At 36.3% G+C, this 25682-nt stretch overlaps 3 protein-coding genes and 1 pseudogene across 3 annotated transcripts; 1 reads left to right on the forward strand and 3 right to left on the reverse strand.

Annotated features, from left to right (window-relative positions):
• Positions 1 to 3606: 3606 nt before the first annotated feature.
• Positions 3607 to 5807, reverse strand: LOC116129601 (dehydrodolichyl diphosphate synthase 2-like). Its single transcript, XM_031415321.1, has 3 exons — positions 5211 to 5807; positions 5028 to 5095; positions 3607 to 4197 (listed from the first exon to the last, which is right to left on the reverse strand). Exons 1-3 carry the CDS (start codon positions 5628 to 5630, stop codon positions 3750 to 3752), a joined length of 936 nt encoding a protein of 311 aa, XP_031271181.1. The 5' UTR covers positions 5631 to 5807; the 3' UTR covers positions 3607 to 3749.
• Positions 5808 to 7398: 1591 nt separating this feature from the next.
• Positions 7399 to 9718, reverse strand: LOC116129598 (dehydrodolichyl diphosphate synthase 2-like). The gene is made up of 3 exons (XM_031415318.1): positions 9280 to 9718; positions 9097 to 9164; positions 7399 to 8153 (listed from the first exon to the last, which is right to left on the reverse strand). Exons 1-3 carry the CDS (start codon positions 9697 to 9699, stop codon positions 7706 to 7708), a joined length of 936 nt encoding a protein of 311 aa, XP_031271178.1. The 5' UTR covers positions 9700 to 9718; the 3' UTR covers positions 7399 to 7705.
• A 422-nt stretch (positions 9719 to 10140) lies between these two features.
• LOC116129594 (protein DAMAGED DNA-BINDING 2) lies at positions 10141 to 14650 on the forward strand. The gene is made up of 11 exons (XM_031415315.1): positions 10141 to 10464; positions 10546 to 10636; positions 10819 to 10946; positions 11258 to 11380; positions 11490 to 11578; positions 11672 to 11792; positions 12143 to 12234; positions 12736 to 12865; positions 13055 to 13303; positions 13380 to 13576; positions 14057 to 14650. Exons 1-11 carry the CDS (start codon positions 10222 to 10224, stop codon positions 14271 to 14273), a joined length of 1680 nt encoding a protein of 559 aa, XP_031271175.1. The 5' UTR covers positions 10141 to 10221; the 3' UTR covers positions 14274 to 14650.
• Positions 14651 to 17241: 2591 nt separating this feature from the next.
• LOC116129509 lies at positions 17242 to 22904 on the reverse strand (annotated as a pseudogene).
• Between the last annotated feature and the right edge of the window lie 2778 nt (positions 22905 to 25682).

The following is a 25682-nucleotide window of genomic DNA, read 5'->3' on the forward strand; positions in this document are numbered from 1 at the left end:
AAAGTGGAATCTTCTTAGTTTACCAATTTGCCCTTGCCTCACCAACCGAATTATTTATTTCAACTTACCTAAATCATATTTTTTAAATTCAATTAATTTGTCTGATCAGAAAAGAATGATATATAAAATTTTAGGCAAGTTTGGTTCACTATTTTGGGAGTTTTTGGAATAGCATTTTAGAAAAAGTTGAGTTGAATAGTATTTTGAGAAATTTTTTGTACATTTTGTAATAGTATTTTCTGAAAATATTTAGATTATTTTTCATTTCTTAAATTTGTTAATTTAATTAAACACTCATAACAAAAAAAAGTTTAGAAATTGATAAAAACACTCCCACTCACCCATATTTGCCAGATTCTCGTCACCACCATCAGAAGGTGATCAAAATCTGGCTTAATGGTACACTACCAACTGAATCTGGCTTGTAGTGTGCTAATCTAGTTTTTCCAGCAAGATCTACTGTGGATCTGGCACGAAAATGTCAGATCTACGGCTACCAAATCTTTTGGCCGTTAACGACTAAATCTGGCCAAATTTTTTTATCGTCGTTGATGGCTAAACAACAGCCAAAAAACTGACGGCCGTGGATCTGACCAAAAAAGGCTAAATTGGTGCACTACCGACCATATCCAGCCAATAGTGTGTCATTATCGCATATTTCGGCCACCTTTTAGAGGTGGTGGTTGGAATCTGGCAAATGTGGGGGTAGTGGGGGTATTTTTATCAATTTATAAACTTTTATTATTTGAGTGTTTATTTAAATTAACAAATTTAAGGAGTTAAAAATGTATATTTGGTGGTCGGAATAGTATTGTATTTTGAAGAGAATTTTGAATATTGAAACAAATGTATATTTGGATAGGATACGGAAAAAAAGTGAACCTTATATTTTATTTCCTATTATGTATATCGTGTTATTAATACGAATTTAAATAGTCGATGAATAATAATATTAGAATTTTCTTAGAAATTCGGTTAAATTTCGATATTTTTAATTTTCAAGGGCAGAGTTGGTATTTTGGCATATTGCAAGTCTCGAAGAAGCGGTATTGAAATGACGTCCAATATGTTATGACGTGGCGATAAATGATGGGCTGATAAAGAGCGCACTGTGGAGCGGTCTGCGGATGACGGCCAAAACCCACGGGCGCGGCCACATGTTTCATAAACCCAAGGAGGACTACGCAAAGTCAATATTAACCTTGATCAGTTTTTGGATATTATTGTTTTAAAACAGTTTAATTACAAATTAAATAATCTCTTGATTGTAATTAACATTATTAGGTTAATCAAGTTGCGGACAAGAGATAAGAATATATCCATGATAATCCATCCTAGTCACCATGGCAACATTTAACTAAGCTTAAAATGGTACAATTTAATTAACAGCAAATTAAACTAATTTGGATGATTAAATAATAAATAAATATTGGAAAGTCTAATCAAGTAATAGAGGATATTGTTTAAAAATGTTGAAGCATTATGACAATGATTTAAATTTGGATTAATGTTGATAAGTTAATTAATTAATTAATAAACGACAATCGCTTGACTTTATGAGTCCATAATTTCAACTGGTAAAAGACATGTTCCCACTTAATGTTTGACCAAGTTTTAAGTTTCCACCCTGGTTCATAAATTTTACATTCCCACCCTTAAACTAGTATTGTTAGATTTTTAGCCTCAAAATTAATAAATTATTTTTTAACCCCCAAATTAATAGAAGGCACATTTTAGTAGGAGGCAGAGCATGTCAGCAAATGTTGCTACCTGGTTTTTCCTATCGTTTTTAGCAACAACGGCTTTCCCTGTCACCACCAAACTTTTCATCGAGTCTCACACACAAAAGCCCCACTTACTCCTTCCTCGCCAACCTTGCCAATCACCGGATTCCTATCGATTTGCGATTCACACATTCATCCCTCTTGTTCTTAGTCAATCCCAACCACTAAAATTCATCCTATCATCGGTTTTTCGTCTTCAAAAGCCTTAACAGCTCAAAACGTGTTAGCTTTCTGATTGTCAGTGACCTCTTCTATGGTTTCTTGCAGGCTTTTGTGAATTTGGGTTTTAATTGAAGTTTTTCAAGAGTTGATTGGTGGTTGTATTTTTGGAGTGAGTGATTGTTTTGAAGTGTTTTGTATTATTTGGGTGTCTTTTTTCCTAGTCAATTTCCCTCGTTAGTGACTGATCACCATCCCCATCTTGGCAAAAGAGAAGAGTACACGACGAAGTTTTGTGATTCTGGATTTAAATTGGAGGTTTTATGCTATTTTATGCAATGATCAAACAATTATATGTTAATTTAAAGGTGAGAATTGAAACATATGAAACTAAGGGTAAAACCTTGTAATTTTGCCAAACCTTGGGTGGGAAGATGTGGTTTTCTCTAATTTCATCTGTACAAAGAATGTAGAGGCGGCTCCGTAGATATAAAGAAAGGAATTCAAAGACAACAAAAAGAACAAAGTTTACGGATGTTGTCAGTGGAGATGTGGTAATGGATAAGATCAAAAGTTTATTCCACTTTAATTAGTGATAATAATCATTAATCATATTATCTGATCTACCTACCTACCTAACCCTGGTTAAATTAATCAGAGATAAGAGTCAACTCTTCAAGGGACTGTCGTTTTAGTCATGTCATTATGTATGTGTATGTTATTATCTTAATCTGACGGTGGAGATGCCTTTGACTTTTTTACCACACTCTCACTCTTTAAACATGTAAAGCCTCTTTGCCTAAACCCATGGTGGTTAGGAAGGTGCTTCAGAGAATCGCACTAATATTTTAATTAGAGTCAATGAAATTGACTTTGAAATAATCAAAATATTAACTACCTCGTGATTCAGCAATCAACTAATATTTTTGACTGGGTACCCCTTGGCCGAAGCCTAATCCCAAGCCCGACTTCATAATAAAGGCCCAAGCTTAGTTCGAGCCCATCAAAAGTATCACAAGTAAATCCCAAGCCCAATCTGACGGGCTTTTTGTAACCTCAACCCGATCCAATTTTATAATATGAATTTTTAAATATTAATAAATTTTAATTTTATAAACAATTTTTAAATATTAATTTATTTTTTAATACTCACCAAATATATAAATAACTTTTCACAAAGTGCATCTATCCATCCACATCCATGTAGGGTTTGGGGAAAATGAGTATATATATGTAAAATAATCTTGTAATTAAATATATAGTATAAGGGTAATTTAGTATAATTAAAACTACAATTATCGAGAAGGGCCGGGCCTAAAGATATACCTAGGCTCGGCCCGTACCCTATGTCGGGCCTTAAAATCAGGCCCAAGCCTAAGCACGTGAATATCGGGTAAAGCCCGACTTTTTCGGGATGGGTACCCGAAAATATCAGGCCTATTGCCATTCTAGTTAAATTCAACTCACACAGATTGCTAATAAAAGTGGCCACTAAGTTGAATTTACCTGATCTTTAACTTCAAAGCTTCGGAAGATTAGTTGAGATGCGTATAAAGTATAAACTAACCTGTACACCTCGTAAAAAAAAAAAAAAAACCCAATATTTGTGATAAATAAAAGGAGGACCATTTGATATTCATTAATTTATAATCGTTCACAAATAAATTCTTACGGAATTACCGTGAAGTAAGACCATGTTTTGACTATGATTATATACACCCCAGCGGCTTGAATTTGATCTACCGCCCATTGTTGTAGTCTATATAGAGAGTATAGTTTTTACTAAAGAAATGGAGATTTACTGGTTCAGGAGTCTCTTCCACCATAGCGCCTCTGTCTTTTCTGGAAAGCAGTTAAGGCATCTACAAACTCATCTTTTCCAAAATCTGGCCATAGTGATTGTACAAAGAAGAATTCTGTGTATGCCAATTGCCACAGTAAGAAGTTACTGACTCTGAGTTCACCACTGGTTCTGATTAACAAGTCTGGGTATGGATGGTCGGTACAGTTAGTTTCCAGCTCTTGCTCGACTAGGGTTTCATCAATATCGTCCAGTTCAACTACACCCTCCTTTACTTTCTGAGCAATACCTTTGCAGGCTTGGATAATGTCATATTTCCCACTGTAGCTTACTGCCACAATGAGTTGGAAGTTTGAGTTTTCTTTTGTGGTCTCTTCTGCATCACGTATGAGTTTCTGGAGATTCGTGGGGAGTTTTGATGAATCTCCGATGACAGATATCCGAATGCCTTCCCTGTTAAAAGGAAGAGATGAATAAATTAAACATGATTGGATTGAAAGAATATGTGAATAATATGATACGTGAGTTCCATCGACCACTTTCTCAATCATATCCTATCATAATATTAAATATAAGATACGAAAATATTAAGTTTACAATCCAATCTTATAACATTCTCTTACAACCCTAACGTGAAAGCTGAGTTTATACTATCATGTTAACTGACGATTTTTACTAAACATAAATAACTGTTTCTTTTAGAGAAATGATCGTTCTTTAGGGATAAACCATTGTTCATTTGTGAAGAATAACTGCTCTATTCATAAGGAACAATTATTCCTGATGAAGGAACCATTTCTTATAAAGGAACGACTATTCTTTCATAAAGAATTATCATTTCTTATAAAGGAACGATAATTCCTTATGAAGGAACGGTTGTTCCTTTATAAATAACAATAATTCCTCATGAAAAAATAATCCTTCTTTCAAAAAGAACAATCATTCAAACTATTTTATCAAAGTCATTTAGTATTTTGGATGTAGTAAGAGTTGACATGATAGTTACCAATTGAACTACTACGTTGATGTTGTATGAAAAAGTTGTAAGATTAAACCGTGAGTATAGTATTATTCAATAGTAAAATAATACAGTTACTGAAGAATATACATCGAATTTATGCACTGAATAATTTAGCGCAATCCTAATCGTTGATTAATTATAAATTAATATTAATCAATGATCAGGATTGTGTTACGTCATTCGATGTATGAATTCAGTGCGATATTCTTCGATAACTGTAACATTACTCTATTCAATAAGATGTGTTGAGGTCCATAATTACCTTATGAAACCATCGATTTCTGATTTTATTGATCTTTCAAACAGACTCATCAAGAAATCAACCTCCACCTGCACTTTAATCAACCAGATTATCTATTATTCATCATATTTATACCTAAACGATAAAAGTTTAAGAACATAAAACTTATCAATTTTGTTTTCAGAAGCAAAACAGTCAGCTGACCTTTGGCCGGACCCAATTATCATAAGAAAAAGCGAAGACGGTTAAAACTTTAATCCCCCATTTACAACAAAGCTCAATCAGCTCTCTCAACGACTGAACACCGGCCTGGTGTCCCTCCGAGGAAGGCAGCCCCCGCTGCCGGGCCCACCGTGCATTTCCATCCATTATCACCGCCACGTGTTTCGGCATCGCCTCTCGACTCAGCCCTGGCGGGAGCTCCTCCGACAAGCCTCGGGTGGGGGAAACTCCTTCATTTGAATATTTCTCTTCTTCTTTGAAAGCTACTTCCGCGGAGCTCGCTTTAACTTGAAGTTTGCGAAGAGAAACTGACGAGAAGAGGCGTGTTTGGGGGCGCGAAGGGTTGAGTTTGAGAGGAACGAGAGTGTTTGGGATTGGTGAATTCACGCCCAAGGATAACATTATCCTCGCTCACTTAAGCTTAAGGTTCTGATTCTTCGCCTCGTTGTTTCTTCTTCTTCTTCTTCTTGTTTATATCTTTGCCGCCTGTAAAGGGCTTTGATTTTTTTGAATCTACGTAGCGTACAGTGAAACGGAACCGTTCAGAGCCTCGAAATTTTTAGTGGATACGCGATGCGGTTACCCGCTCAGGCCCATTAGAGTCCACGAACCGATTTGACATTTTTATGACGTACTTACAACCCTATGTGTCGTTTTTACCCCCGAATGGCCGATGGTACCCGAAAATATCAGCCTTTGCCATTCTGTTAATTCACTCACTAAGATGATTGGTGGTTGTATTTTTGGAGTGAGTGATTGTTTTGAAGTGTTTTGTATTATTTGGGTGTCTTTTTTCCTAGTCAATTTCCCTCGTTAGTGACTGATCACCATCCCCATCTTGGCAAAAGAGAAGAGTACACGACGAAGTTTTGTGATTCTGGATTTAAATTGGAGGTTTTATGCTATTTTATGCAATGATCAAACAATTATATGTTAATTTAAAGGTGAGAATTGAAACATATGAAACTAAGGGTAAAACCTTGTAATTTTGCCAAACCTTGGGTGGGAAGATGTGGTTTTCTCTAATTTCATCTGTACAAAGAATGTAGAGGCGGCTCCGTAGAAATAAAGAAAGGAATTCAAAGACAACAAAAAGAACAAAGTTTACGGATGTTGTCAGTGGAGATGTGGTAATGGATAAGATCAAAAGTTTATTCCACTTTAATTAGTGATAATCATAAATCACATTATCTGATCTACCCACCTAACCCTGGTTAAATTAATCAGAGAGAAGAGTCAACTCTTCAAGGGACTGTTGTTTTAGTCATGTCATTATGTTTGTGTATGTTATTCTCTTAATCTGACGGTGGAGATGCCTTTGACTTTATCACCCCGCTCTCAGTCTTTAAAGTTTAAACATGTAAAGCCTCTTTGCCTAAACCCATGGTGGTTAGGAAGGTGCTTCACAGAATCACACTAATATTTTAATTAGAGTCAATGAAATTGACTTTGAAATAACCAAAATATTAACCACCTCGTTGGTTCAGGATCAACTAATATTTTTTGGTTTATTATCCAAGTGGTGTTAAGTTTAATGATGACAATGGGCCGGGCTAGGATTGGGTATCCCTTGGCCCAGACTCAAGCCTGACCTCATAACAAAGGTCCAAGCCCAGCCCAAACCCATCACAGGTATCACAAGTAAAGCCTAAGTTTTATTTGACAGGCTTTTTGTAACTTCAAGCCTGGTTCAAGTCTGCCCATTTTTATAATGTGAATTTTTAAATATTAATAAATTTCAATTTTTTCTATATTTTTAATTTTATAAACAATTTTTAAATATTAATTTATTTTTTAATACTCACCAAATATATAAATAACTTTCCACAAAGTGTATCCATCCATCCATGTAGGGTTTAGGGAAAATGAGTATATATATGTAGGATAATCTTGTAATTAAATATATAGTATAAGGGTAATTTAGCATAATTAATATTAAAATTATCGGGCCGAGCCGGGTCTGAAGACATACCCAGGCCCGACCCGTACTAGAGGTCGGGCCTTAAAATCAGGTCCAGGCCTAAGCAGAAGTCTGCAAACATCGAGTAAAGCCCGATCTTTTCGGGACAGGACAGGTCAGGTACTCAGAAATATCGGGTCTATTGCCATCTCTAGTTAAGTTCGACTCACCTACGCTGTTAATAAGGGTGACCACTGAGCTGGATTTACCTGATCTTCAACTTCAAAGCTTCGGAAGATTAGTTAAGTTGCGTACAAAGTACAAACTAGCTCGGACATCTCGTAAAAAAAAAAAAAAAAAAAAAAAACCAAATATTTGTGATAAATAAAAGGAGGACCATTTGATATTCATTAATTTATAATCGTTCACAAATAAATTCTTACGGAATTACCGTGAAGTAAGACCATGTTTTGACTATGATTATATACACCCCAGCGGCTTGAATTTGATCTACCGCCCATTGTTGTAGTCTATATAGAGAGTATAGTTTTTACTAAAGAAATGGAGATTTACTGGTTCAGGAGTCTCTTCCACCATAGCGCCTCTGTCTTTTCTGGAAAGCAGTTAAGGCATCTACAAACTCATCTTTTCCAAAATCTGGCCATAGTGATTGTACAAAGAAGAATTCTGTGTATGCCAATTGCCACAGTAAGAAGTTACTGACTCTGAGTTCACCACTGGTTCTGATTAACAAGTCTGGGTATGGATGGTCGGTACAGTTAGTTTCCAGCTCTTGCTCGACTAGGGTTTCATCAATATCGTCCAGTTCAACTACACCCTCCTTTACTTTCTGAGCAATACCTTTGCAGGCTTGGATAATGTCATATTTCCCACTGTAGCTTACTGCCACAATGAGTTGGAAGTTTGAGTTTTCTTTTGTGGCCTCGTCTGCATCACGTATGAGTTTCTGGAGATTCGTGGGGAGTTTTGATGAATCTCCGATGACAGATATTCGAATGCCTTCCCTGTTAAAAGGAAGAGATGAATAAATTAAACATGATTAGATTGAAAGAATATGTGAATAATATGATAGGTGAGTTGCATTGAAGAATGTTAACTAACGGCTGGCTATTCCTTATAGATGAATGGTCGTTTTTTAGGGATAAACTACATTTCATTTATGAAGAATGACTATTCTATTCATAATGAACAATCATTCCTTATGAATGAACAATTATATTCCTTCATAAGGAATTATTATTTCTTATAAATGAATAACTATTCTTTAAGAAACTATCATTTCTTATAAAGAAATGTCAATTCTTTTGTAAGGAATGATAATTCCTTATTAGGGGTGTATATGAACCGAGCCGAGCGGAATATTTGGACACTCGAGCTCGGTTTGTCATAAACAGTGTCGAGCTCGAGTTCGAGCCGAGCTCGTTCGAGCTTGAATACTTAGGCTCGAGCTCGAGCTCGTGAGTATGGGTGGATACTCAAGCTCGTGCTCGAGCTTATTGTGAGAAGGGGGCTGTTTGTCATTTTAAAAACTTGAAAATAAAAAAAGTTACAAAACTTACAATTTGGCCCTTCGAGCACAATGAGGCTCTTGAGCCTATCGAGCCGAGCTTCACCCTGATCGAACTCGGCTCGATCCTTTAAACGAGCCACTCGAGCTCGAGCTCGAGTAGCTCGCGAACTGCTCGACTCGCTTCTTATCCCTATTCCTTACGAAGAAACTGATTGTTCCTTTATAAATAACAATAATTCCTTATGAAAAAAGGGTCGTTCCTTCGTAAGGGACAATCTTCTAACTATTTCGTCAAAGTCATTTAATGTTTTGGATATAGTGAGAGCTGACGTAACAGTTACCAACTGAACTACCACGATGATATTATACGAAAAGATTGCAAGATTAAGTTATAAGTATAGAATTATTCGATAAGATATACAAAGATCCATAACTACCTTATGAAACCATCGATTTCTGATTTTATTGTTCTTTCAAACAGACTCATCAAGAAATCAACCTCCACCTGCACTTTAATCAACCAGATTATCCATTATTCATCATATTTATACCTAAACGATAAAAGTTTAAGAACATAAAACTTATCAATTTTCTTTTCAGAAGCAAAATAGTCAGCTGACCTTTGGCCGGACCCAATTATCATAAGAAAATGCGAAGACGGTTAAAACTTTAATCCCCCATTTACAACAAAGCTCAATCAGCTCTCTCAACGACTGAACACCGGCCTGGTGTCCCTCCGAGGAAGGCAGCCCCCGCTGCCGGGCCCACCGCGCATTTCCATCCATTATCACCGCCACGTGTTTCGGCATCGCCTCTCGACTCAGCCCTGGCGGGAGCTCCTCCGACAAGCCTCGGGTGGGGGAAACTCCTTCATTTGAATATTTCTCTTCTTCTTTGAAAGCTACTTCCGCGGAGCTCGCTTTAACTTGAAGTTTGCGAAGAGAAACTGACGAGAAGAGGCGTGTTTGGGGGCGCGAAGGGTTGAGTTTGAGAGGAACGAGAGTGTTTGGGATTGGTGAATTCACGCCCAAGGATAACATTATTCTCGCTCACTTAAGCTTAAGGTTCTGACTCTTCGCCTCGTTGTTTCTTCTTCTTCTTCTTCTTGTTTATATCTTTGCCGCCTGTAAAGGGCTTTGATTTTTTTGAATCTACGTAGCGTACAGTGAAACGGAACCGTTCAGAGCCTCGAAATTTTTAGTGGATACGCGATGCGGTTACCCGCTCAGGCCCATTAGAGTCCACGAACCGATTTGACATTTTTATGACGTACTTACAACCCTATGTGTCGTTTTTACCCCCGAATGGCCGAAAATGTGCCACGTATTTCCCGCCATTTGAAAATTTCGTTATGCCGAAAATGACCAGAACAACTTGCGGTGAAAAACGTCGAGTTTGTAGGGGTTTTTTCGTAATTGGAGGTGTTAAGCGATGAGCCAGTCGGTTTGTGATTGGGGAATATAAGGCCTAATGAATGTCAATAGTCAATTTCAATCTCTTGATCTGTCTGGTTCGATCTTAGTCGTGTTTTTTCTCATTTGTTTGTATGTGAATGATTGACAATGGCACCGCAAACAAGAAGATTGGCGTTTCCGAAAGTGGTGATTGAGAGAGACTCGGATACTGAGCAGAGTTCATCAGACGACGAAGGACAAGAAGAAGAAGAAGGAGAGGGCCCACTATCAGAATCTGAGTCAGAAGAAGAAGGAAAAGAAAATGGGTTTGAAGAGAAGAGTGAAGAAAACTTTGATGCAAAGAAAAAAGGAAAAGCACCCATCACTATTAGTCTCAAGAAAGTTTGCAAAGTAAGCCTTTTTTTTTTTATGAGGAAAAAAAAACGTTTTATGCTTAATGGTTTTTAGTTATGTGCCTGGTTGGTGCTTTAGGTTTGCAAGAAGGCGGGTCATGAAGCGGGGTTTAAAGGGGCAACGTACATTGATTGTCCAATGAAACCCTGCTTTCTTTGCAAAATGCCAGGTAAATGGTTACTAAGTAAACGAAAATTCGATTTTCTAATGTGACAAAAAGTTCTGTTGATAAATTCTGTTATGGTAATCTTTATGATATGTAAATTAATATTGGTATAGCATAGAGATGATTTCTCCACAAAAATGGTGTTATTATGATGATTCATTTTGCCATTGTTTTGAAATTTGAAGGCCATACTACGATGTCTTGTCCGCATAGAGTTGCTATTGAGCATGGGGTGACACCTGCACCCCATAGAAATACCCGCAATGCACTGGAGTATGTCTTTGAACGCCAGCTCAGACCAAGGATGCCTCTTGTAGGTCCTTTTTTCTTTAGCTCAATTGTTTTTGTTGAATTGCTTATCTCTACAAGATACTTACACATGCAAATGCTTGTTTTACATTGAATTATGTCGAGAGACAATGTGGTAAACAATTTATGCATTGAATTTTGGTGAAAGTGTTTGAGACCAGTTTTGTTAGCATTTTGCTGTCTATAATATTCAGTTTATGCTTGATTACACTATTGGTTCTCCATGTGCTTCAATCGGTGTTGTTGTGTTGTGATCTTCTGGGGTTCTTCTCTTTCTAATGAATTTGTTGCATTTGTTTCTTCTCTGTGTAATAGATAAAGCCAGCATATGTGATCCCAGATGAAGTTAATTGTGCAGTTATCAGATACCATAGTAGACGTGTGACATGTCTCGAGTTCCATCCAACAACAAATAATATCCTGTTATCTGGGGACAAGGTTAGTCTCACATGTATAATATATTGTTGCTTGTTCAAGTTTCAGAGGTTAAGGATGCCTTTTATGACTATTCACACATGTCCTGTATTTTTCTTGTTCATTGTAAAAGAAAGGACAAGTTGGAGTCTGGGATTTTTGTAAAGTATCTGAAAAGATGGTTTATGGAAACATACACTCCTGTATAGTCAATAACATGAGGTGAGCTATCTTTTTTGTGAAGCCTTTAGCTTTAATTCATGTCTATTTTGGCTTTGATAGTTTTGAACTACAACCAGCATATCTCCTTCGCAGATTTAACCCTACAAATGATGGTGCAGTTTATGCTGCATCCTCAGATGGAACCATTAGTTGCACTGACTTAGAGACTGGAATTGCATTGTCTTTGATGAACCTTAACCCTGATGGATGGCAGGTAATATTTTCTTTACTTTTTTTTTCTTATTTTTGGGATTTATAAAGCATGGATAATGGCATAACCTGCCAATTGTTCAGTGCTTTGTAGTAGTTTTGAATAGTTATTATTTAGCTCTGGTTTATGAAAGTTGATGATGAAATCTTATATGTGACACTTGAAACAGCATCTTCATGTCTGTGCCACTTAAAGAGGAGAAATCTATAGCAAATTTTGAACAATAATTTAGCTTTTACCTCCTTTGCGAGAAATGATAATATCTCAATTTGAATTATGTGAATGATTCATAATCTTCTCATGTTATCTAAATCTTAGTTTAAAGGTGTGACTAGTTAGTGATTTGCTTGTAGGGCCCAAACAAGTGGAGGATGCTTTATGGCATGGATATTAACCAAGAGAAAGGTGTTGTACTTGTTGCTGATAATTTTGGTTTTCTCTACCTGTAAGTAAACTTCTTTCTATGGTTACAACTCCTAGTGATATATGATTAGCATGAAAAGAGAATACAGAAGATAGCAAGCAGCTCAAGAAAGCTTACCAGTTATATTTCCCTGCTGCTTGGAAGATGTCATTCAACATTGACCTTTTCTTGTGAAAGTTCTGGGAAGGATCAGATTTTGTTCTTCAGGCCTCCACAGCAAATTGCTTTATCCATTTGGTCTCTGTGAAAAACTGAGTTCAATGTTTTGTGAAAAACTCGCTGCAATTTCTTTTTTATGCTATGTTTGTACTCAATATTTTTATTGTTAATGATAAAGTGAATTACTAGAATAATGAGCACTTGGGAAAGGATAGACCTTGAAATGTGCATGTCATGAATGAAGTCATGAGTTTTGTGTGGTTGGAGAATGCGAACATCTGAGTCCTTAGTATATATTCGACATGTTGGATAATCTTTGAAACATCAAATCATTAAAATTTGTTTCATATTTTCTTGTTATAGGGTGGACATACGCACCAATAGCAAAAGTGGGGAGGCAGTTCTAATCCACAAGAAAGGTAGCAAAGTGGTTGGACTGCACTGCAATCCTATTCAGCCCGAGCTTCTTTTAAGTTGTGGAAATGATCACTTTGTAAGTCCTCTAATTTCACCGCTTCAAGCATTAATAATTTGTATTAATTTTTAATGATTTTGGGTTTTAGTTAAGCCCAGGTGCACATGGGTTTTACTCTTTTACTGTTATCTGAGCATTTTATTTTCCCTTGACATATCATCTACGGAAGTTGAAATACTAACGTTATGTATGGTTCTATAACTTCAGGCTCGTATCTGGGACATGCGGCGATTGGAAGCTGGATCTTCCCTTTACAACCTTCCTCACAAACGCGTTGTTAACTCTGCATATTTCTCTCCATTGTCTGGGAGCAAAATTCTTACCACATCACAAGACAACCGACTTCGTATATGGGACTCTATCTTTGGCAATTTGGAGTCCCCAAGCAGAGAAATTGTGCACAGTCATGATTTTAATCGTCATCTGACTCCTTTTCGAGCTGAATGGGACCCAAAGGTGATTTCATGTAACTTGAATTGTTTACATTTGGGTTTCTTAAATTCTTTTCTAACTTTAATATTTCCTGGTGCAGGATCCGTCAGAGTCACTAGCAGTTGTTGGCCGTTACATAAGTGAAAATTATAATGGAGCTGCCCTGCATCCCATTGATTTCATTGACGTCAGCACAGGACAATTAGTTGCTGAAGTAATGGATCCTAACATTACAACTATTAGTCCAGTGAACAAGCTACATCCCCGGGATGATGTTTTGGCATCTGGTAGTTCAAGGTTGTACTCTGTTTCTCTTGTACAAATAATATTATTCTGTGATGCTAAAGCCTTGTGTTTTGATTATGTTTTAGCAATATTTTCTTCTTCTTTTGATTGTATAACGTTATGACAGTTCAGGTTTTGGTGATAAAAATATCTGAAACTAAGTTTACTGGATAAATTTATGTCCTCATTTGTCTTTTCTGGGATGACAAACACTCTGAGCCTCACAGCTCCTAGGCTAGCTTCGGTACTCTGATGATATTTATGATTTGCCTATTTTTCGTGAAATCAAACCAATATTTAGCTGTTTTTGATGTTGGATGAGAAACTATTATGTCATATAAATATATAGATAGATGAGTTGAAAGTCTACAATGAGAACATGTGTCTGGATGTATTCATGTACTAGGTTTTATTATTCATGAATGAAGCGTCTTCTATTATTACTTTTGTGCCATTGCAATTTTAGTTTAATTAAGCTATCATTCTTTTTAGGTCTATTTTCATTTGGAGGCCAAAAGCGAAGTCAGAAGTTAGCGAACAGAAGGATGAAAGGAAGATTATTGTTTGTGGAAGAGCTGAGAAAAAGCAGAAATTCGGTGATCAAAGTGATGATTCTGATGATGACACATGCAAAATGAAAGGCAAGAATATCAAGTCCAAGAAGTCTCGGAGTAAGTTAACTCCCAATAATCTTAAGCGTAAACGCTAAACGATAAACAAGCCTGAGCTTCTAACAGGCATCAACTGTCAATCACTGCGGGCAAACTTTTTATGCTCATTTTTTGAAGAATCACCCTTATGCCGCTTCTGTACAGGTAGCCAACTTAATGTATAGTTGTCCTCAATAGAGCAGTAACTTATTTTGGCTATAAATGAACTAGTACTAGTTGGAGTCCATAGCTTTTAATGGATCCCCATTTTTGTTTTTTGTTATCTGCTTAGCTTTCTGCAAAGAATCTGTCTTCCTGATGTATCAAAATTGTATATTTGTGGACAAGGTGGCTTATAGTAGCCTTTAGATTGTATTTTGTTTTAACCTGCTGAATTTTGTTTTGCTGCTGATTTAAGTAAGCATTTGATCTTGTAGATTGACATTGCTCTCACAAACTTTCTCTCCCAGTATCGATGTGGTAGTTTGTAATTGGTCAGTTCGTAACGGGTTTTATTTGTCCGATAATAGGTTTTGTTTGCTTAATTGTGAGTTAATCAATTGCGAAATGTCACGTTAAGGTTGTAAGAGAAAGTTTATAAGATTGGATTGTGAGCCAATCTTTATTGTTCTGGAAATTTGACCTTTTGAGTATCCATAGGAGTTTATAACAATTTCCTCAAGGCATGAGGAAAGTTATGAAAACAACCAAGGGTTTTGTATAGTAACAAATACACCCAAAAAAATTAACATTATTAGGTTAATCAAGTTCGGACAAGAGATAGAATATATCCATGATAATCCATCCTAGTCACCATGGCAACATTTAACTAGCTTAAATGGTACAATTTAATTAACAGCAAATTAAACTAATTTGGATGATTAAAAATAATAAATATATTGGAAAGTCTAATCAAGTAATAGAGTATATTGTTTAAAATGTTGAAGCATTATGACAATGATTTAAATTTGGATTAATGTTGATAAGTTAATTAATTATAATACAGACAATCGCTTGACTTTATGAGTCCATAATTTCAACTGGTAAAAGACATGTTCCCACTTATGTTTGACCAAGTTTTAAGTTTCCACCCTGGTTCATAATTTTACATTCCCACCCTTAAACTAGTATTGTTAGATTTTTAGCCTCAAAATTATAAATTATTTTTTAACCCCCAAATTGATAGAGGGCACATTTTAGTAGGAGAGAGCATGTTAGCAAATGTTGCTACCTGGTTTTTCTTATCGTTTTTCAGCAACGACAGCTTTCCTTGTGACCACCAAACTTCTTCCTAAGTCTCACACCAACAAAAACCCCACTTACCCTTTCCTCCCAACCCCGCCAATCGTCGGATTCCTACGATTTACAATTCAACATTCATCCCCTCTGTTCTAGTCAATCCAACCACCAAAATTCATCCTATCTCGGCTTTTCACCTTTAAAAGCCTTAACAGCTCAAAACGTGTTAGCTTTCTGATTGTCAGTGACCTCTTCTATGGTTTCTTGCAGCTTTTGTGAATTTGGGTTTAATTGAAGTTTTTCAAGAGTTGATTGGTGGTTGTATTTTTGGAGTGAGTGATTGTTTGAAGTGTTTTGTATATTTGGGTGTCTTTTTTCCTAGTCAATTTCCCTCGTTAGTGACTGATCACCATCCCCATCTTGGCAAAAGAGAAGAGTACACGATGATTTTTGTGAATCTGGGATTGAATTGGTTTTTATGCTATTTTATGCGATGATCAAACAATTTTATGTTAATTTAAGGTGAGAATTGAAACTTAGAAACTAAGGGTAAAACTATTATTTGCCAAACCTTGGGTGGGAACATGTGGTTTACCCTAATTTCATCTGTACAAAGAAGTTAGGCGGCTCCGTAGTAATAAAGAAAGGATTCAAAGACAACAAAAGAACAAAGTTTACGGAGTTGTCAGTGGAGATGTGGTAATGGATAAGATCAAAAGTTTATTCCACTTTAATTAGTGATAATCATAAATCCATTACTGATCTACCCACCTAACCTGGTTAAATTAATCAGAGAGAGAAGTCAACTCTCAAGGGACTGTGTTTTAGTCATGTCATTATGTTGTGTATGTTATTCTCATCTAACGGTGGAGATGCCTTTGACTTTATCACCCCGCTCTCAGTCTTTAAATTTAACATGTAAAGCCTTTGCCTAAACCCATGGTGGTTAGGAAGGGCTTCACAGAATCCACTAATATTTTAATTAGAGTCAATGAAATTGACTTTGAAATAACCAAATTTAACACCTCGTTGGTCAGGATCAACTAATATTTTTTGGTTTATTATCCAGTGGTGTTAAGTTTAATGATGACAATGGCCGCTAGGATTGGGTATCCCTTGGCCCAGACTCAAGCCTGACCTCATAACAAAGGTCCAAGCCAGCCCAAACCCATCACAGGTATCACAAGTAAAGCCTAAGTTTATTTGACAGGCTTTTTGTAACTTCAAGCCTGGTTCAAGTCTGCCCATTTTTTATGTGAATTTTTAAATATTATAAATTTCAATTTTTTCTATATTTTAATTTTATAAACAATTTTAAATATAATTTATTTTTTAATACTCACCAAATATATAATAACTTCCACAAAGTGTATCCATCCATCCATGTAGGGTTTGGGAAAATGTTATAATATGTAGATATCTTGTAATTAATATATAGTATAAGGGTATTTTAGCATAATTAATATTAAAATTATCGGGCCAGCCGGGTCTGAAGACATACCCAGGCCCGACCCGTACTAGAGGTCGGGCCTTAAAATCAGGTCCAGGCCTAACAGAAGTCTCAAACATCGAGTAAAGCCATCTTTTCGGACAGGACAGGTCAGTACTCAGAATATCGGGTCTATTGCCATCTTAGTTAAGTTCGACTCACCTACGCTGTTAATAAGGGTGACCACTGAGCTGGATTTACCTGATCTTCAACTTCAAAGCTTCGGAAGATTAGTTAATTGCGTACAAAGTACAAACTAGCTCGGACATCTCGTAAAAAAAAAAAAAAAAAAACCAAAATTGTGATAAAAAAAGGAGGACCATTTGATATTCATTAATTCTAATCGTTCACTAATAAATTCTTATCGAATTACCATGAAGTAAGACCATGTTTTGACTATAATTATATACACCCCAGCGCCTTGAATTTGATCTACCGCCCATTGTTGTAGTCTATATAGAGAGTATAGTTTTTACTAAAGAATGGAGATTTACTGGTTCAGGAGGCTCTTCCACCATAGCGCCTCTGTCTTTTCTGGAAAGCAGTTAAGCATCTACAAACATCATCTTTTCCAAAATCTGGCCATAGTGATTGTACAAAGAAGAATTCTGTGTATGCCAATTGCCACAGTAAGAAGTTACTGACCTGAGTTCACCACTGGTTCTGATTAACAAGTCTGGGTATGGATAGTCGGTACAGTTGTTTCCAGCTCTTGCTCGACTAGGGTTTCATCAATATCGTCCAGTTCAACAACACCCTCCTTTACTTTCTGAGCAATACCTTTGCAGGCTTGGATAATGTCATATTTCCCACTGTAGCTTACTGCCAAATGAGTTGGAAGTTTGAGTTTTCTTTTGTGCCTCGTCTGCATCACGTATGAGTTTCTGGAGATTCGTGGGGAGTTTTGATGATCTCCGATGACAGATATTCGAATGCCTTCCCTGTTAAAAGGAAGAGATGAATAAATTAAACAGATAGATTGAAAGAATAGTGAATATATGATAGGTGAGTTGCATTGAAGAATGTTAACTAACGGCTGGCTTCCTTATAGATGAATGGTCGTTTTAGGGATAAACTACATTTCTTATGAAGAATGACTATTCTATTCATAATGAACAATCTTCCTTATGAATGAACATTATATTCCTTCATAAGGAATTATTATTTCTTATAAATGAATAACATTCTTTAAGAAACTATCATTTCTTATAAAGAAATGTCAATTCTTTGTAAGGAATGATTTCCTTATTAGGGTGTATATACCGAGCCGAGCGGTTTGGACACTCGAGCTCGGTTTGTCAATAACAGTGTCGAGCTCGGATTCGAGCCGAGCCGTTCGAGCTTGATATACTTGGCTCGAGCTCGGCTCGTAGTATGGTGGATACTCAAGCTCGTGCTCAGCTTATTGTGAGAAGGGGGCTGTTTGTCATTTTAAAACTTGAAAATAAAAAAGTTACAAAACTTACAATTTGGCCCTTCGAGCACAATGAGCTCTTGAGCCTATCGAGCCGAGCTTCACCCTGATCGAACTCGGCTCGATCCTTTAAACGAGCCACTCGAGCTCGAGCTCGAGTCTCTCGCGAACTGCTCGACTCGCTTCTTACCCTATCCTTACGAAAAAACTGATTGTTCCTTTATAATACAATAATCCTTATGAAAAAAGGTCGTTCCTTCGTAGGGACAATCTTCTAACTATTTCGTCAAAGTCATTTAATGTTTTGGATATAGTGAGAGCTGACGTAACAGTTACCACTGAACTACCACGATGATATTATACGAAAAGATTGCAAGATTAAGTTATAGTATAGAATTATTCGATAATAGATACAAAGATCCATAACTACCTTATGAAACCATCGATTTCTGATTTTATTGTTCTTTCAAACAGACTCATCAGAAATCAACCTCCACCTGCACTTTAATCAACCAGATTATCCATTATTCATCATATTTATACCTAAACGATAAAAGTTTAAGAACATAAAACTTATCATTTTTTTTCAGAAGCAAAATAGTCAGCTGACCTTTGGCCGGACCCAATTATCATAAAAATGCGAAGACGGTTAAAACTTTAATCCCCCATTTCAACAAGCTCAATCAGCTCTCTCAACGACTGAACACGGCCTGGTGTCCCTCCGAGGAAGGCAGCCCCCGCTGCCGGCCACCGCGCATTTCCATCCTTATCACCGCCACGTGTTTCGGCATCGCCTCTCGACTCAGCCCCGCGGGAGCTCCTCCGACAAGCCTCGGGTGGGGGAAACTCTTCATTTGAATATTCTCTTCTTCTTTGAAAGCTACTTCCGCGGAGCTCGCTTTAACTTGAAGTTTGCGAAAGAAACTACGAGAAGAGGCGTGTTTGGGCGCGAAGGATTGAGTTTGAGAGGAACGAGAGTGTTTGGGATTGGTGAATTCACGCCCAAGGATAACATTATCCTCGCTCACTTAAGCTTAAGGTTCTGATTCTTCGCCTCGTTGTTTCTCTTCTTCTCGTTGTTTATATCTTTGCCGCTGTAAAGGGCTTTGATTTTTTGAATCTACGTAGCGTACAGTGAAACGGAACCGTTCAGAGCCCGAAATTTTTAGTGGATACGCGATGCGGTTACCCGCTCAGGCCCATTAGAGTCCACGAACCGATTTGACATTTTTATGACTACTTACAACCCATGTGTCGTTTTTACCCCGAATGGCCGAAAATGTGCCACGTATTTCCCGCCATTTGAAAATTTTGTTATGCCGAAAATGACCAGAAACAACTTGGGTGAAAACTTCGAGTTTGTGGGGTTTTTTTCGTAATTGAGGTGTTAAGCGATGAGCGTCGGTTTGTGATTGGGGAATATAAGGCCTAATGAATGTCAATAGTCAATTTCAATCTCTTGATCTGTCTGTTCGATCTTAGTCGTGTTTTTCTCATTTGTTTGTATGTGAATAGACAATGGCACCCAAACAAGAAGATTGGCGTTTCCGAAAGTGGTGTTGAGAGAGACTCGGATACTGAGCAGAGTTCATCAGACGACGAAGGACAAGAAGAAGAAGAAGGGCCCACATCAGAATCTGAGTCAGAAGAAGAAGGAAAAGAAAATGGGTTTGAAGAGAAGAGTGAAGAAAACTTTGATGCAAAGAAAAAAGGAAAAGCACCCATCACTATTAGTCTCAAGAAAGTTTGCAAAGAAGCCTTTTTTTATAGGAAAAAAAAAATCGTTTTTGCTTAATGTTTTTAGTTATGTGCCTGGTTGGTGCTTTAGGTTTGCAAGAAGGCGGGTCATGAAGCGGGGTTTAAAGGGGCAACGTACATTGATTGTCCAATGAAACCCTGCTTTCTTTGCAAAATGCCAGGTAAATGGTTACTAAGTAAACGAAAATTCGATTTTCTAATGTGACAAAAATTTCTGTTGATAAATTCTGTTATGGTAATCTTTGATGATATGTAAATTAATATTGGTATAGCTAGAGATGATTTCTCCACAAAAATGGTGTTATTATGATGATTCATTTTGCCATTGTTTTGAAATTTGAAGGCCATACTACGATGTCTGTCCGCATAGATTGGTATTGAGCATGGGGTGACACCTGCACCCCATAGAAATACCCGCAATGCACTGGAGTATTTCTTGAACGCCAGCTCAGACCAAGGATGCCTCTTGTAGGTCCTTTTTTCTTTAGCTAATTGTTTTTGTTGAATTGCTATCTCTACAAGATACTACACATGCAAATGCTTGTTTTACTTGAATTAGTCGAGAGACAATGTGGTAAACAATTTATGCATTGAATTTTGGTGAAAGTGTTGAGACCAGTTTTGTTAGCATTTGCTGTCTATATATTCAGTTTATGCTTGATTACACATTGGTTCTCCATGTGCTCAAGCGGTGTTTTTTGTGTTGTGATCTTCTGGGGTTCTTCTCTTTCTAATGAATTGTTGCTTTGTTTCTTCTCTGTGTAATAGATAAAGCCAGCATATGTGATCCCAATGAAGTTAATTGTGCAGTTATCAGATACCATATAGACGTGTGCATGTCTCGAGTTCCATCCAACAACAAATAACATCCTGTTATCTGGGACAAGGTTAGTCTCACATGTATAATATATTGTTGCTTGTTCAAGTTTCAGAGGTTAAGGATGCCTTTTATGACTATTCACACAGTCCTTATTTTTCTTGTTCATTGTAAAGAAAGGACAAGTTGGAGTCTGGGATTTTTGTAAAGTATCTGAAAAGATGGTTTATGGAAACATACACTCCTGTATAGTCAATAACATGAGGTGAGCTATCTTTTTTGTAAGCCTTTAGCTTTAATTCATGTCTATTTTGGCTTGATAGTTTTGAACTAACACCAGCATATCTCCTTCCAGATTTACCCCTACAAATGATGGGCAGTTTATGCTGCATCCTCAGATGGAACCATTAGTTGCACTGACTTAGAGACTGGAATTGCATTGTCTTTGATGAACCTTACCCTGGGATGGCAGGTAATATTTTCTTTACTTTTTTTTTCTTTTTTGGATTATAAAGCATGGATATGGATAAACCTGCCAATTGTTCAGTGCTTGTAGTAGTTTTGAATAGTTATTATTTAGTTCTGGTTCATGAAAGTTGATGATGAACTTTACATGTACACTTGAACAGCATCTTCATGTCTGTGCCACTTAAGAGGAGAAATCTTAGCAAATTTTGAACAATAATTTAGCTTTTACCTCCTTGCGAGAAATTAATATCTCTTTTGAATTATGTGAATGATTCATAATCTTCTCATGTTATCTAAATCTTAGTTTAAAGGTGTGACAGTTAGTGATTCGCTTGTAGGGCCCAAACAAGTGGAGGATGCTTTATGCATGGATATTAACCAAGAGAAAGGTTGTACTTGTTGCTGATAATTTTGGTTTTCTCTACCTGTAAGTAAACTTCTTTCTATGGTTACAACTCCTTAGTGATATATGATATCATGAAAGAAATACAGAAGATACGAGCAGCTCAAGAAAGCTTACCAGTTATATTTCCCTGCTGCTTGGAAGATGTCATTCACATTGACCTTTTCTTGTGAAAGTTCTGGAAGGATCAGATTTTGTTCTTCAGCCTCCACAGCAAATTGCTTTATCCATTTGGTCTCTGTGAAAAACTGAGTTCAATGTTTTGTGAAAAAGAAAAAAATATTTAACCACCCGAATTCCATAATTCAAATACAAAATCCTAAAATCTAAACGGTTTTAATTTGAAAAAATAAAAACTTCCCATATTCTGACCCAAAATTTTAAAAAAAAAAAAAAATAGTAATAGAGCTTAGAAAAAGAGAGGAGAGAGAGATTTACAGAGTGTTGGCGTGCTGAATATCAGCTTCGAGAGCTTTAAGAGAATCCTTGAAAGATGACTTTCCCATGGCCGGGTATTTTCCCGGAAAACAATTCCCATCAACCAAACAAAGAACCAAAAGAGAAAATCAGATAATTTTTTTTTTCTTTCCAGAAACGTCTTATTTGTCTCGATAATCAAAATTCGAAGGCTTTCGTGATTTTAAATAATAAAAAAGTATCGTCGTATAAACCAAAAACGGAGACGAACTACTAGTGACAGGCCCAACCTTAAAACACTGTCAGTTGCGACCTCCTCAACCTCCTCGTAGTTAGATAGAAAGTGGAATCTTCTTAGTTTACCAATTTGCCCTTGCCTCACCAACCGAATTATTTATTTCAACTTACCTAAATCATATTTTTTAAATTCAATTAATTTGTATGATCAGAAAAGAATGATATATAAAATTTTAGGCAAGTTTGGTTCACTATTTTGGGAGTTTTTGGAATAGCATTTTAGAAAAAGTTGAGTTGAATAGTATTTTGAGAAATTTTTTGTACATTTTGTAATAGTATTTTCTGAAAATATTTAGATTATTTTTCATTTCTTAAATTTGTTAATTTAATTAAACACTCATAACAAAAAAAAGTTTAGAAATTGATAAAAACACTCCCACTCACCCATATTTGCCAGATTCTCGTCACCACCATCAGAAGGTGATCAAAATCTGGCTTAATGGTACACTACCAACTGAATCTGGCTTGTAGTGTGCTAATCTAGTTTTTCCAGCAAGATCTACTGTGGATCTGGCACGAAAATGTCAGATCTACGGCTACCAAATCTTTTGGCCGTTAACGACTAAATCTGGCCAAATTTTTTTATCGTCGTTGATGGCTAAACAACAGCCAAAAAACTGACGGCCGTGGATCTGACCAAAAAAGGCTAAATTGGTGCACTACCGACCATATCCAGCCAATAGTGTGTCATTATCGCATATTTCGGCCACCTTTTAGAGGTGGTGGTTGGAATCTGGCAAATGTGGGGGTAGTGGGGGTATTTTTATCAATTTATAAACTTTTATTATTTGAGTGTTTATTTAAATTAACAAATTTAAGGAGTTAAAAATGTATATTTGGTGGTCGGAATAGTATTGTATTTTGAAGAGAATTTTGAATATTGAAATAAAGGTGTATTTTGATAGGATATGGAAAAAAAGTGAACCTTATATTTTATTTCCTATTATGTATATCGTGTTATTAATACGAATTTAAATAGTCGATAACTAATAATATTAGAATTTTCTTAGAAATTCGGTTAAATCTCGATATTTTTAATTTTCAAGGGCAGAGTTGGTATTTTGTCATATTGCAAGTCTCGAAGAAGCGATAGTTGAAATGACGTCAAATATGTTATGACGTGGCGATAAATGATGGGCTGAAAAAGAGCGCACTGTGGAGCTGTCTGCGGATGACGGCCAAAACCCACGGGCGCGGCCACATGTTTCATAAACCCAAGGAGGACTGCGAAAAGTCAATATTAACCTTGATCAGTTTTTGGATATTATTGTTTTAAAACAGTTTAATTACAAATTAAATAATCTCTTGGATTGTAATTAACATTATTAGGTTAATCAAGTTGCGGACAAGAGATAAGAATATATCCATGATAATCCATCCTAGTCACCATGGCAACATTTAACTAAGCTTAAAATGGTACAATTTAATTAACAGCAAATTAACTAATGGATGATTAATAATAAATAAATATTGGAAAGTCTAATCAAGTAATAGAGTATATTGTTAAAAATGTTGAAGCATTATGACAATGATTTAAATTTGGATTAATGTTGATAAGTTAATAATAATTAATAAACGACAATCGCTTGACTTTATGAGTCCATAATTTCAAATGGTAAAAGACATGTTCCCACTTAATGTTTGACCATTTTAAGTTTCCACCCGGGTCATAAATTTTACATTCCACCCTTAAACTAGTATTGTTAGATTTTTAGCCTCAAAATTAATAAATTATTTTTTAACCCCCAAATTGATAGAGGGCACATTTTAGTAGGAGGTAGAGCATGTAGCAAATGTTGTACCTGGTTTTCTTATCGTTTTTCAGCACACGACAGCTTTCCTTGTGACCACCAAACTTCTTCCTAAGTCTCACACACACAAAACCCCACTTACCCTTTCCTCGCAACCCCGCAATGTCGGATTCCTATCGATTTACATTCAAACATTCATCCCTCTTGTTCTAGTCAATCCCAACCACCAAAATTCATCCTATCATCGGTTTTTCACCTTTAAAAGCCTTAACAGCTCAAAACGTGTTAGCTTTGATGTGTCAGTGACCTCTTCTATGGTTTCTTGCAGGCTTTTGTATTTGGTTTAATTGAAGTTTTTCAAGAGTTGATTGGTGGTTGTATTTTTGGAGTGAGTGATTGTTTTGAAGTGTTTTGTATTATTTGGGTGTCTTTTTTCCTAGTCAATTTCCCTCGTTAGTGACTGATCACCATCCCCATCTTGGCAAAGAGAAGAGTACACGATGAATTTTTGTGAATCTGGATTGAATTGGAGTTTATGCTATTTTATGCGATGATCAAACAATTTATGTTAATTTAAGGGTGAGAATTGAAACTTATGAAACTAAGGGTAAAACTATTATTTTGCCAAACCTTGGGTGGGAACAGTGGTTTACCCTAATTCTCTGTACAAAGAATGTAGAGGCGGCTCGCTCGTAGTAATAAAGAAAGGAATTCAAAGACACAAAAAGAACAAAGTTTACGGATGTTGTCAGTGGAGATGTGGTAATGGATAAGATCAAAAGTGTTATTCCACTTTAATTAGTGATAATCATAAATCACATTATCTGATCTACCCACCTAACCCTGGTTAAATTAATCAGAGAGAAGAGTCAACTCTTCAAGGGACTGTTGTTTTAGTCATGTCATTATGTTTGTGTATTATCTTAATCTGACGGTGGAGATGCCTTTGACTTTATCACCCCGCTCCAGTCTTTAAAGTTTAAACATGTAAAGCCTCTTTGCCTAAACCCATGGTGGTTAGGAAGGTGCTTCACAGAATCACACTAATATTTTAATTAGAGTCAATGAAATTGACTTTGAAATAACCAAAATATTAACACCTCGTTGGTTCAGGATCAAATAATATTTTTTGGTTATTATCCAAGTGGGTAAGTTTAATGATGACAAGGCCGGCTAGGATGGGTATCCCTTGGCCAGACTCAAGCCTGACCTCATAACAAAGGTCCAAGCCCAGCCCAAACACATACAGGATCAAAAGTAAAGCCTAAGTTTATTTGACAGGCTTTTTGTAACTTAAGCCTGGTTAAGTCTGCCCATTTTAATGTGAATTTTTAAATATTAATAAATTTCAATTTTTTCTATATTTTAATTTTATAAACAATTTTTAAATATAATTTATTTTTTAATACTCACCA

The sequence above is a fragment of the Pistacia vera genome, unplaced genomic scaffold (genome assembly GCF_008641045.1).
Source record: "Pistacia vera cultivar Batoury unplaced genomic scaffold, PisVer_v2 Contig212, whole genome shotgun sequence".
Taxonomy (NCBI): domain Eukaryota; kingdom Viridiplantae; phylum Streptophyta; class Magnoliopsida; order Sapindales; family Anacardiaceae; genus Pistacia; species Pistacia vera.

What these genes read in the sequence shown, in the direction of transcription:
- LOC116129601 (XM_031415321.1), bottom strand. Translation starts at nt 5,630, where the DNA reads ATGTTATCCTTGGGCGTGAATTCACCAATCCCAAACACTCTCGTTCCT. An exon ending in ATAATTGGGTCCGGCCAAAG is followed by an intron (nt 5,096 to 5,210) that starts GTCAGCTGACTG and finishes ATTAAAGTGCAG; the next exon opens with GTGGAGGTTGATTTCTTGAT. An exon ending in GAAATCGATGGTTTCATAAG is followed by an intron (nt 4,198 to 5,027) that starts GTAATTATGGAC and finishes TCCTTTTAACAG; the next exon opens with GGAAGGCATTCGGATATCTG.
- LOC116129598 (XM_031415318.1), bottom strand. Translation starts at nt 9,699, where the DNA reads ATGTTATCCTTGGGCGTGAATTCACCAATCCCAAACACTCTCGTTCCT. An exon ending in ATAATTGGGTCCGGCCAAAG is followed by an intron (nt 9,165 to 9,279) that starts GTCAGCTGACTA and finishes ATTAAAGTGCAG; the next exon opens with GTGGAGGTTGATTTCTTGAT. An exon ending in GAAATCGATGGTTTCATAAG is followed by an intron (nt 8,154 to 9,096) that starts GTAGTTATGGAT and finishes TCCTTTTAACAG; the next exon opens with GGAAGGCATTCGAATATCTG.
- LOC116129594 (XM_031415315.1), top strand. Translation starts at nt 10,222, where the DNA reads ATGGCACCGCAAACAAGAAGATTGGCGTTTCCGAAAGTGGTGATTGAG. An exon ending in TCCTGTTATCTGGGGACAAG is followed by an intron (nt 11,381 to 11,489) that starts GTTAGTCTCACA and finishes TCATTGTAAAAG; the next exon opens with AAAGGACAAGTTGGAGTCTG. An exon ending in GTTGTGGAAATGATCACTTT is followed by an intron (nt 12,866 to 13,054) that starts GTAAGTCCTCTA and finishes CTATAACTTCAG; the next exon opens with GCTCGTATCTGGGACATGCG.